General features: G+C 38.2%; 1 protein-coding gene across 1 annotated transcript; it reads left to right on the forward strand.

Annotated features, from left to right (window-relative positions):
• The first annotated feature begins 5,499 nt into the window (after window positions 1-5,499).
• LOC126882597 (arginine and glutamate-rich protein 1-B-like) lies at window positions 5,500-6,819 on the forward strand. Its single transcript, XM_050647570.1, has one exon. The coding sequence runs from the start codon at window positions 5,500-5,502 to the stop codon at window positions 6,817-6,819; it is 1,320 nt and encodes a 439-aa protein (XP_050503527.1).
• The last annotated feature ends 6,789 nt before the right edge of the window (window positions 6,820-13,608 follow it).

Below are 13,608 nucleotides of genomic sequence, written 5' to 3' on the forward strand. Positions count from 1 at the left end.
ATTGGCTCCGTGCGTCTCCCCTCTACGTACAGTCACGTGATACGCTGTCAGATTTTGTAAGGACGTTTTAACATTGAGTCTTATGGGATTATTTTTTTAAACTTGAATATTTTATTTTGTAGTGATAATAACCGAATACAATTGTTAGAATTCATTAGTTATTAATTTATACTGTAATTTATAGTGCAACAAAATATTTTCTTTTTCGTTAATAAATATTTATTGACATAAACTGCGATAGTGAGGTTATGCATACAAAATCAAACTGATAATCAATATTGGAAAGTGAAGAATTTATAGTGCGTTTTTATTTTCTGTTTATATTAATACATAATATCACTAGCGTGACACGGCATTTTTTTAAATGTCTCATTTAAACATACACAAAGCGTCCTTATAAAATTTCAAAAAACCGCCACCATGAGCAGGTCGGTCGATTTTGCTTTGACACTTTGTTAACGCTCGGAGCGAATAGTAAAGGACATTCTTGTATAGAGATAGAGACATTACAGTTCTGTAATGTCTCTTGATGTTCTTCACATCAAGTTTACATCATCTGTGTAGGTTACATTCTGCTTAGACTTATTGAACAATATATCTATAAGTCTATAGATAATAGATCTATCCCAAGTAGCAATTTGTCGACGCAACAACGTTGTCTACCGCGTGGCAACGTTTTGTTACAACGTTGTTATTGCCTAGAAGACGACCCTATTCTGCACTAATTTGGTGGACGATTTTTGAGTTGTCTTGACGTTGCCTAGGCAACCTCCTATGAAGCAACATCGTTTCGTAAGCGTTGCATAAGACAACTGAAGCGACTATAAAAAGAACCTGCGCGTGCAATGGTTGCTCAAGGAGTCAGACTAGTTATGTTTTTTTACCTATATTTTTAACACCTGTATGGTGAATGCGAAAACCAAAATGGTAACTATTTTGACATCGTATTAGGTATTTAAATTTATATAAATACATAAAGGACTTAAACAAAATTACCTGATCTGAAAATTTATAAACGCATCTCAGATTACCGTCAAATATGGATATTTCACCTTTAAAAAACACACGCGCTACTTTTTTACGACATTTTTGACAAAAAATATGCAAATTTAAAAAAATCAAATTTTAATACCCAAGTAGCAATTTTTCGACGCATTGGTTGTCAGTACAAACAAATGCACTGTATATAACGTTGCCCGAGAGCATTTTAAGTTGTTTCGGCCAACGTCCCCTATCCCGACTGACATTGCGATGTTACAACTTTAAGTAATACCTTTAGTTACACGGGCAACTAATTTATTACCATTGTGACAACTACATATCACAGTTCAGTTTTTTCAACAATCGCAACGACTTAAAAACGTTATAATGCTAAACTAATTTACGCCCTGGCCGACTCTGAAGTTGTCTGTCACGACCCTAGGTGTTGTTCTAGGTGTGTGACACCTTTGCGGCAACTTCAGAAGGAGAAAAAGAATTTACTTTATAACCTTATTTTTTTCTTATTATTATATGTTTTATTTTGCTGGAAATTTTCGATTTATTTAACAACCTGTTTGTTTGTTTTTTTAATAGCTGGTTTCCATTCCATTGTCCACTGTTTTATCAGTAGATTTGATAACCTTAATCTTTCAATCTTTGTATCAGCTTTGCTAGACGGGGTTGCCTGCTAGACGGGGTTGCCAGGTCAGTTTTTACTCTTTCAGTAGTTTTGCTTTCACAAAATCAGTAGATTCTTTTTAGGCCATGTAAATACAGTATACTTATACAGTAATCTGCATATCCGTCTTAACTGTCCCAAGAGGAATTCCAAAAAATTGGAAACCTAATTATTCCAAAACAACAACTGGTAATTACCATTTTTTAGCTAAAATCTACTAAATCAAAAACTAAAATATACTTAAGGATTTTTGGGATATATTTGGGATTTTTGATAATAAAAACAACAGCTAACTTAAGGGGATAGGCGCAAAATGTCGCCCGTTAAAATGTTCAATGTATTTTAAATGTTTTCATTTTTTGCGAATCCTGAGAAAACTAATAAGTATTTTGAAAAATTTAAACGCAGAAAGAAAGATTACGTTATTACCGAGGACCGAAAGTCCCTGAAAACTTCTATAATGTTTATTTTAATAAGTTACAGGGGTGAAAAAAAGACAAAATGTAGTGTCATTTTAATTCCAAATATCTCATTCAAAAGAAACGTTTTGGTTTTTCTAAATAATGCAGTCTTTCATTCTGCGTTTAAATTTTTCAAAAATACTTATTATAGTTTCCTCATGATTCGAAAAAAATGAATAGGTACATTTAACAACTAGAATATTTTGTCATCCACTAATTTTAACAGCTGCATGTCTGGATCAAATTCTTCAAACAATTGTTTCGCATTTAACATTAGAAACACGTGAACACAACATTTTGTGTTTTGCAAAGTTACATATGTTTAGATATTTTAGTTTTCCATCGTTAGCTTCTAATAGGCTCACCGAATGCCAGAACTCTTCAATAACACCTGAAATACTGCTTGCACTGTTACTTGAAATCTGCAAGTTTGTTACACAAGAATCCAGTTTCCAGTTTCATTTCTCTGTAATATTCATCATCTACGTCCTGAATCTTATTTTCGGTAATGACCTAATTATTCTGAATCTTATTTTCGGTCTTATTTTCGGATTGGGAAATTAATTGTAACCAAATGTGTGAAAATTAATTTAGAAATGGGGTAAATACTATTAACAAGCAAATTTTATTTTAGTCATAACAAAATGTTGAAATATAACAAAAATCTACTAAACAATATTACCTACTAGAATATTTTAAAAAATATTAAAAATCTACCAAAAAAGTAGAAATCTCCAAAATGTGGCAACGCTGTTAAGGAGAATGCTACACTTTTGGGGAGAGATTGGGTGCGTTCACCAGACCAGTGCGCTACGTCAGCGCTCTGAAACTGTTTTAAGATTTTTCGGGTGAACGTCACGTCAATTTAGGCTAAACTTCAACGTATTGACGAAGCGGTCGCCATTTTATTGAACGTAGTATTTGTATCGCTTCAATATTGAACGTGTTTAAGAAATATATTGTAATGGCGCGATTATTTGAAAATATTTATTTTACAATGGTTTTAATTATAAAGTAATTGAAACTTAGGAGATACATAATTGTATATGCTCACGAAATTGTAAATTTGTGTATTAATGAACAATATTTTCAACATAATTCATATTTACGTGATAATTATTATTTATTTATGGTGGTTCATCCAATGGTTCTGCTCTGCCAAGTCCAGCACAGCCAGCAGCACCAAAAATTATTTCTTGTTCATTTCATTCTCAAACATCAATAAAGGTAGTATATTATCCATTTTTGAATTAAATTTGTATAAGATACGTCCAATTTATCGTTGAACGATAAGTATAATAAATCAACAAAAACAACGAATCTCGTTTTAGGTTAGGTTCATACATAGAACAGGTGGGAACACAAAAAAACCAACTATGAAAGTGTCAAACGGAAAAATACCATTCACCAGACTAAACGTAGTTTTAAAGCGCTGCAACATAGCTGTTTAGTTGAAACTTAAACCGATTATTTCTGGTGAACGCAGCCATTAAATGTCCAGCAAACGACGGCACTGTTGCCAGATTTACCTTTTTCCTTTTAGCGGGAATTTTAAAATTAGTCTAATGCCACTTTGGTTTTAAGAGAGAGTTCTGTATTCTTAAATTTATAACCTTACTTTTACAAGTAATTAGGATTATTTTATTTACATGTAAATATTGAAACAAGTATTGTACTGTGTCATAATTTAAAAGTCATGTTGCAGTATTTTGAAAAAAAAAATGAAGCTCAAAAGAAATATACTTATACAGTACAAATTATTTTTTAATGGGAATGGAAATTTACGATTTCAAAGGTGAAAATATGTTGGGATAGTATAGATGGACACTTTTTTATTTTAGTATTAAGTGGTTACATAATTATTCAGAATATTAATAAAATTACTAGTAATTTGAATTAGTTTTAATATGTATTATAATAGTATTAATTCTCATCATGTATCTGGCTAAATAGCTAAGTGCTAAAGCCGCAAAATAAAAAAAATTGAAAAAACATTCTTAGTGGCCTAGCACCTTTACTTTGCCTGGGGGCGAGGCGAGTTAATAAATTCTATTTTCTTATTGCAGTCATTTTGTGACGGCTTAAGAAGTTACATAAATGATGTCCTTAGGCTGTGAAATTTTAACCGTAGAAAGACATCTCTATGACTTGTATTTACATGATATAGGGCTTTTCACTCAGTCATTTGTTTCGAGCTTCTGCCATGTGTTGTCTAATATTAATATATCTATGTTATTGATATTGCCAAATGATACAAACTAAAGACGTATGACGTAGATATATTAATATTATGTGACGCTTGACCAAAGCTCGAAACAAATGACAATCGATGAAAAAGCCCTATTCAATAGGGCATTTCATTCACAGTCATTTGTTTCGAGCTTCTGTCATGTGTCACATAATATTAATATATCTACGTCGTACGTTATTGGTATATACCAATGATACAAACCAAAGACGTATGACGTAGATACATTAATATTATGTGACTCATGACAGAAGCTCGAAACAAATGACAATCGATGAAAAGCCCTATTGGCGTCTGCATATCAGGATCCGGTAATACTATATTATTTATCTATGATCAGGATATTGCTGGGTGTACACAAGTAAACAACACTTTTTTGATTAAAAGGTTTATTTCATTAAATCAAAACTTACATGGATACAATTTAAATAAGATATTTTTTCTGTTTAAGGCAATACAATATAAGATATATATTTTAGTATAACTCTCCTACATTAACAAGCTTTAACACATTCAGTGGCCATGAAGTATGGGTAGCATCACGAAGGCATCACGAAAAAAAAAAGGCGTCGCAACTGAGGCGAGCAGTTGCGACGCCTTTCGCCTTCAGCAGATGTATATCACCCTCCAACTTCCCTACGGCTACTCTAATCCCTAAAAGTTAATCTCGTCCACCTCAGCATTGTGACCGGGGGTCGATGGGGGGCCCCAAAGCAGTGTGCGGGGGGCTCCGCCGTCGGGCTCTGATCACAAATTTCTATTCGAAAACTTCTTCGACATACCCACTACGAGTAGCCGTCATGTCTTACCCCACCACACATCCATTCCAAATCCCGCGTAACAGGGGAGGCAGCAGTTACGCGGAAACTCCAGGTAGCCTGTGAATACAAACTGCCACTGCGTCCGGAGGCAACCGTGAAAAAAAGCCTAGAGGAGTAAACCTCAATAAAACAATCCCCACTATCACGGTGGAAGGCATCGTGCCAAAGATATGAGAGATGCGAGGGTTAGAGCATCACAAACGATCCCTTCGGGATACCTGGCGACCTCCCGAAGTAACCAAGCCTTGGCGTGGTAAGGGCGCACTGCCGCGCCAGACGTATAGTACGTCCCAACTCGTGGGAATTTATATGAGTACCAATAAACACAATTCTGAACAGACGGGGGTGAGTGAAGACGACCATCGGCGAGACACGGACAATGGAACGGATATGGAAAATGAGAATAGGAAAAAACAGTCGCCTGACGACTTGAAATGGGAAGAAGGAATGAACAGTTTTGAGAGGGAGCTCATAAACTCACATAAAAAGAAACAGAAGATGAACAGGTCGACTGCCCCAAAACAGTCGACACTAGTAGGGGATGAAATGCTGGAAAGCAGTGAAAATGATGACGATGAGATAGGGGAGGAAAGATCACAAGAGGAAGTGGAAAAAATAGAAAAAGGATGGCAAAATATTCAGGAGAGGGTGTTAGCCTCTTTCTTGCTTGATGATGAAACCATGAATAAGAAGAAAAGGAAAGGGGACAGTCTAGAGAGAATAAATGATCTGAAGAGGGAGAGACTGGAAGAGAGTATTAAGTTTCCTAACGAAACCAAACAACAAAAAATAAACAGGAAACTCGAAGAGTTAAATATAAAACTAATAGAGATATTTACTAACCTAAGCGAAAAAAAGGGGGAAAAGGTGGAGATGGATACGGAATTAAAAAAACTGTTAGGGGTCATAAAATCCACTAACAACAAAAAAGAAGACGACAGTATAGCCGAAAAAACACAACAAGAAGTAAAATGCGATCACTGTAAGCTAAAAGTGGAACAAGAAAGACAGAGAGAAGAGCAAGAAAAAATTAAAAGGGCTCTAAACATGGGGGGAGGAAAAAAAACCTTCATGAGTATATGTAATAGCAAATGGGAGGAGAAAGCATATATAAAGACAAATTGGGAACAAGGGGGGTTACGAGAAACGGTCGAGAAGAAAACATGTCTGATAGTAACAAAAAAGGATGCGAAGGACAAGGGGGTAGAAAATATAATAAAGGACGTGGGAGAGGATCTGGCAGAAACACTAGAGGAAGTGAACGAGGGAGAAATCAAATTCCTTGAGAACTTTAGGAGGAAAGAAAATAAAAAAACAATTTGGTACACGTTCGTCGCTGGAATAGAAAAAGAAAGTGGTGGCGATATATACGACCTAGCAGAAAAGGCTATAACTAAAATTAAGAAAGAGATGGATGAAACACCAAAGGTGGTACGGGTCGTAGCCGGTAACGACCTTAACAAGGAGATCATAAGGAAAGCCCTCGAATATGTGGGGCGGAGGGAAAGTATCTCATGGGAGATGATAGTAAGAGGGAAGGAACTCGAGGTAGAGAAGAAGTCAGAACAAGAAGAAGCCCTCCTTATAAAGATGGGGGGGAAAAATATAACGAAGTTCTTAGCGAAATGAGAGAAAAAATCGACATTGGAAAAATCGGTCTACAAGTGGAGAAGTTAAAAAGAACGAATGGGGGAGATCTCCTTGTAAAGTTAAAGGGAAGAGGGGCTGCGGAGAAGTTGAGGGCTGAACTGGACAGCAAAATGAACGGGATGGACACGGCAATCAGAAGAAAAGAGACTTTCTTCACGATTACGCGGTTGGACCCTGGGGTTGGTGAGGAAACTCTAAAGAAAATGATAAAGAGCTATACAGGCGTTCCTGAGAGAGAGATAGAAGTCAAGGTTCTACGAACAAACAGATATGGGGAGCAGGTAGCTACGATAGCCGTACGCCCCTCCATAGCGGAAGAGCTGAGGAGGTACGGCTCAATAAAAATAGGGTGGGTTGTGTGTCCAATAATGGAGAGACACAACCCAGTTAGGTGTTTTAAGTGCCTAAAGTTCGGGCACAACACTTACGATTGCAAGGAAGAGAGCAGGGCGGCGTGCTGCTATAATTGTCTCCAAACGGGACATACCGTTGCAAGCTGCGGTAATAAACCGTACTGCTCGGTATGCAAAGAAGAAGGGCATAGGATGGACAGGATGGCCTGTCCGTCGTACCGAGCCCTTGTATACGGTAGGGGAGGAGAGGGGAACCCCTAAAACGAACTGACCAAACATAAAATAGACTCCCTGGAAAACGAAGGTGGGCGGCCCACCTAGGTGTTATTTTATATCTTTAAAATTTATTTTATCTATTTTATTTATTTTATTTATTCTATTTTACTCTATTATTTCAATTTTACTAAACCGCTTTTATTTATTGAATTGTTTTACTTTTACATATTATATCTATATACCGTATCTATTTATTTTATTTATATTAATTTATTTATTTGTTTTAGCTTTTATGCTTTTTAATTTTTTCGAAAGACGTGAGTCCGACGCAGAAACGACCTCTGGGAACTGAACCAAAGTGGACCTCAAGGATCAACCTGGTATACAGATATTGCAGGTGAACGTGGGCAGGGCACGCCGAGCACACGACCTTGTCCACGCAAAAGCCTGCAAGCTAGAAATAGACTTGCTCATCGTCCCGGAACCGAACAAAAAAATAACATCAGCCGGTGGTTGGGTCCAGGATAATGGGAAGAATGTGGCGGTGCTCTTTAGAAATAGGGGTTTGGGGGTGCGTGGTACTGTCAGGGGAGGAAATCATATCCTCATCAAACTGAGGGATTTCAGCCTGCTGGCATGCTACGTGTCCCCAAATATCCCTATGATAAGATACAAAGCAATTGTAGATGAAATAATGAGCGCCGCCACGAACGAAAAAGAAGTGATGATCGCCGGGGACATTAACGCGAAATCGAGGTTGTGGGGTGCCCCCATAAACGACAGAAAGGGGGAAATATGGAATGAATGGATAGCCCAGGCTGGCCTCCAAGTATTAAACAATAACAAACCAACATTCGTAAGGGGGGTCAGCCGAACACACATTGATATTACGTTCGCGAGTGAAGGGCTATCCAGGAGAGTGCACGGCTGGGATGTCCTTGACGATCAGTTATTCACCTACCACCGGTATATACAATACGAAATAAAGGTTAAAGGGGGAATAAGGCGGCCGATAGGACACACGGAGATTTATTTTAACAAAACCAAGTACCTATCGGAGGTCAGGAAAATTAATGAACAAGAGATTTCTGACCTTGGCCAACTGAGAAGAGCACTGCAAAGTGCAGCAAATTTGGCCACCGTGAAGAGAAAAGATAATAAAAAATCCCCCTACTGGTGGACGGATGAGATAGAAGGTCTACGGGAGAGATGCCTCAGAGCTCGAAGGAATTATACGAGAAGCCAGGGCAGCCTCGAGCTCAAGGAAATATATAAAGATCTAAAGAAAACTTTAAATAAAAAAATAAAACAAGAGAAAAAAGAAAAGTGGCAGACCCTGATAAAAGCATTGGACGAAGATATATGGGGCGATGCGTACAAGATCACTATGAAGACGCTGAAAATAATCGCCCCATATAGACTCGACGAAGACCAGCGGATGGAATCAGCTGAGCTCCTCTTTCCTACCAAGGATCATCAAAATTTCATTAAGATATTTCCAACGATGGTAGAGGAGTTCACGGAAGAGGAAGTTAGAATAGCTGGTCAGGAGATGAAGACAGGGAAAGCTCCCGGCCCTGACGGGCTGCCACCAGAGGCAATAAAAATAATAGCAACGGAGAAACCAGGTTTGATCAGAAGAATATACAACGACCTACTGCAGAAGCAAGAGTTTCCCAGGGACTTAAAGGAAGCGAACTTAGTTCTACTCCTAAAGCCTGGGAAACCCCCCGATTCAGCAGCCTCTTATCGGCCAATATGCCTTCTGGACTGCCTTGGTAAGTTCTACGAAGGGCTTATCAAGAAGAGGCTGGAGGGCGTGTTGGAAGATCAAAGAGTGCTATCAAATCAACAATATGGATTTCGAAAAGGTAAATCGACAGTCGATGCCGCGACCTGGATAAGGGACGCGGCTAAAGCAAGTAAAAAAAGATGGGTGGTCCTTGTTCTGTTGGACATAAAAAATGCTTTTAATTCAGCAAACTGGGGTCACATAGTAGACCGAATAGTCGAATTTGGGGCTCCAGAGTATGTGTCCAACATAATAAAGGACTACCTATCTGAAAGAACCGTATGCATATCGAAGAAAAAGAAGAAAGAAATGACCGCGGGTGTACCCCAGGGGTCAGTCCTGGGACCCTTACTTTGGAATATACTATACAACGGGGTACTAGAAGTAAACAGGCAGAGAGGAGTGAGAGCGATTGCATACGCGGACGACCTAGCACTACTGGTCGAAGACGACATGAATAGGGGAATAATACAAAAAGTAAACGAAGCAATACAGAAGACCGCAGATTGGATAGAGAGAAATGATCTAAAGTTAGCAGTAGAGAAGACAGAATCCATTATCTTGAGGGGACCAAGAAAGAGAGATGACATAATATTTGGATATAAAGGCTCTGTAATAAGACCCCAAAAGACGGTTAAGTACCTCGGAATTATTTTCGACGACAAGCTTAAATTCGGACAACACGTACAAGAAGCATGTCGGAAGGCAGAAGAAAGGACCTCTATACTAAATAAATTTATGCCAAATATAGGGGGTCCTGGATCCCAGAAGAGAATAGTGATGGCACAATCCATCTTATCCATAGTTTTATACGGAGCCCCAGTGTGGCACGAGGTCCTTCGAATGAAAAAGTATAAAGACGTGCTTCTTAGGACACAAAGGAAACCTCTGATCAGGGTGTGCAGCGCGTATAGAACCGTATCAACCATTGCCTTACAGGTGGTGGCTGGGTCTGTACCGGTGCACATCCTGGCCAGAGAAAGAGTCCGAATGTACCAGAGGGGCAACGGGGCAATAGGTTCAGGTCCACAAGAAAGGAAAAGAAGTCTAGAGATGTGGCAGAGGGAATGGGCAGCCGAAGTCGAGAAGGCGGCCTGGACGAGATCCCTGATTCCAGATGTGGTGAGGTGGTACGAGTGCCGGCATCGGCGCGTCGGCTACTATTTCACACAATTTTTGACGGGACATGGATCGTTCAGGAAGTTTACTCATCGTATAGGGAAAACCATGGACGATCTATGCCCTGAGTGTGGAGTAGTGGATGACGCGCAGCATGTCGTCTTCGTGTGCCCTGCATACCAGGCGGGACGTACCGAGCTGCAGCTGGGACTGGGATCCCCTCTAGGCGAGCCTCACGAGCTAATTGATAAAGCTATCAATAGCAAGAGAGACTTCGACCTGATCATTGCTTTTGTCACGAAGACAATGAAGCACAAAGAGGAGAAAGAGAGGCGACTGCAAGCGGGATGACCGTCTATTTATTTATTTTTTTAACGTTTTTATTTTTGTGTCGCAGATGGCAGCCAGTGGGGGGAGGATCCTTTACATCCAACCTGCGCTGTCTGTCTTATTTTAACTAGTTTTACTTATTTATTTATTTTATCTTGTTTTATCTTCTTATTTACTTCTTCAATCTTATTTATACAATATTTATCATTTTAAATCAATTTTATTACTCAAATGTGTTGCGTGTTGTAAGCGGTAGTCAGCAGGGGGAGGACCTTTTACATCTAACCCATGCTGACCGCCTTTGTATTGTTTTGTTTACTTTCTGTTTTGTCTTGTTTTAGTCTGTTTTTTGTTTTGTATCAGGTAGTGGGGGAGGATTTTTACACCCAACCTCACTGACTGCTTCCTGTTAACTGTAGAATGAATGGGTATGAGTGTGAGTGCGAATTGATGAAAGCACGAATGTTTGGAGTTGCTCGTAACTGTCGACTGGTATCCTTTTGCTAGTTCATGTTTGATTGGGGGCACCCCGGTCGCCCCACCCGCACATGGGCTGCACGGGACGGTCGTCTTCACCGACCGGTCTTTGTGCGGGGTGTGTGCGGGACGGGGCGGCTGGGTGGCCGCTTAATCTACGGAGTGCACGCAGAGGGTGCCCGGGGGGAGTTATGAGTAAGGTCGACGGGTCAGACATGCTCGCCAAGAGCGGTTCCAGACCTGTCGGCTGGAGGAAGAGGAGGTGAGTTTAGTCGGTAGGCGGTTCGGCACGGTGAAGCGTGACAGATCGAATCCGACACACCTGGGACACCTTCCCAGACGGTCTTTTGAAGATTCTCACCTCCCAAAAAAAAAAAAAAAAAAAAAAAAAAAAAAAGTATAACTCTCCTACATTAACAAGCTTTAACACATTCAGTGGCCATGAAGTATGGGTAGCATCACGAAGGTTTTACGGAAGGTACTGACGACACATAAGTTATGTGAGTAGTACTGTGTAACTAAATAAATGATTTAAGTATGTGGTACCAGCCAAGTAGAGCTTGTTCGAGATGGATACCAAACATGTTAATCTGGTCATGCACAGAGACTTATACTATATTATGTTATATCTCATATTGCTCACTCATTACTTCTGGAGTGAACAATATGAGATGTAATATTATGAGATATACCTATTATATATTATGGTATAGAGTATAGCTCTCCATGAGTGCCAAGTTTTAAACTTAACTGATAACAACTAATGGATACCCTTTTATCCAAAATTTTATGAAAATTTTGAATGGTCATATTGGTATTAATTCCACAACCCCTTCCTATAACAATAGGCCCATTGTTGGATGTTATTGCAGTAGTTCTACTGGAAATACTTACTAAAATTGTATGTATCTGCATCACTTAGGAGTCTACCCAAAAAGCTATTAATACTCTCTAAACCATCATTAATACATCTTGTATATATAATAGGATTTTTTTCAGAATCAGATATTTTATTAAGATTTACTTACCATGCTCTATCTATGTGCCAGGCACTTAACAGTCTATTAGGAGCAATACCCATTACATTTGACGAGGCATTGTAAAAGGTGTCATATGAAAACATTTGACTATACATATAATACCAACACAGACATGTATTTAAAAAAATTGGTAAATTAAAGTAGGTATTTTTTCTATTTGAAAATAAGAAAGCAGTACAAAATCCATTCCCAAATTCATCTTTTACTAATACTGTCATAAGTTCAAAGTCATAGGAATTGAGCCCATGAGTTCCATCGATTGCGATAAAGGATTTGCCAAACTTAATTAACATTTCCTTTTGGCACAGTATTAAGGAAAATAAGACAAAAATCATAAATGTTAAATTCAGAATGAATATCCATTAGTATGCCCTGTTGTTTGTAAAATAATATTGGAAAAATAAATAATCTGTAAGCATTCAACCCAAAAATAAACACTGGTTGCATCATCATTGTACATATACCCATCTTTCAAATCAATGCCATAAGAGAGTTTAATGTTTGTGATATCTCTTCTTGTAAGTAAATTAATTCTTTTTAATTTGCCTCCTATGCTATTATGCTATCCTGGACAGTCTGAAGTTTACTAAAAAAGTAAAATATAGGTATAGGAGAATCAAACACACTAGTTTGAAATTGTAAACTGTAGTAAATATTCATGAGTATAGGCGGGTTGACATTACTAGTGAATAACGAATGTGGCTCACGCTTACGTATTTTGCCCGTGCTATTGTTAGATATTTTATTATCTATTTTCAAACCCAAGCAGTACATTTGTATTTATGCAATGGCTCACGCTTACATATTTTGCCCGTGCTATTGTTAGATATTTTATTATCTATTTTCAAACCCAAGCAGTACATTTGTATTTATGCAATGCATAGATACAAATGTACTGCTCGAGTTTGAAAATAGATAATAAAATATCTAACAATAGCAGGGGCAAAATACGTAAGCGTGAGCCACATTCGTTATTCACTAGTAATGTCAACCTGCCTTAATATTTAAAAAGTGGTTTAGTGGTAACATTCTTGTTTTAAATTATATTGTGTATATCGACGGCGGAAAGGCAGGACCTCATAACTGAAAAAATTGTATAAAATGAGTTACTTCGGTTTTCGCTTTAGAATAAGTGTATCAGCACCTATTAAACAGCTTTTAGAGCTGGGAAAGCCTTTTGGAAGCCTTCCGGAAACTTTCCCAGCTGTAATCGCTGTTTAATAGCTGCCAATAAACTTATTCTAAAGCGAAAACTGAAGTAACTCATGTTATAAAAAATTTTCAGTTACGAAGTTTTGCCTTTCCGCCGTCGATATGCAAATATTTTACTTACATTTTTGAAGAAAGTCTCAAAATAAACTTTGAAGAGATATTTATCTGATTTTGGTATTTATGTAAGTGCTCTATATCATCCTCATGCCCATAATGTGTTTTAAAACAG

The sequence above is a fragment of the Diabrotica virgifera genome, chromosome 3 (assembly GCF_917563875.1).
Source record: "Diabrotica virgifera virgifera chromosome 3, PGI_DIABVI_V3a".
Classification (NCBI taxonomy): domain Eukaryota; kingdom Metazoa; phylum Arthropoda; class Insecta; order Coleoptera; family Chrysomelidae; genus Diabrotica; species Diabrotica virgifera.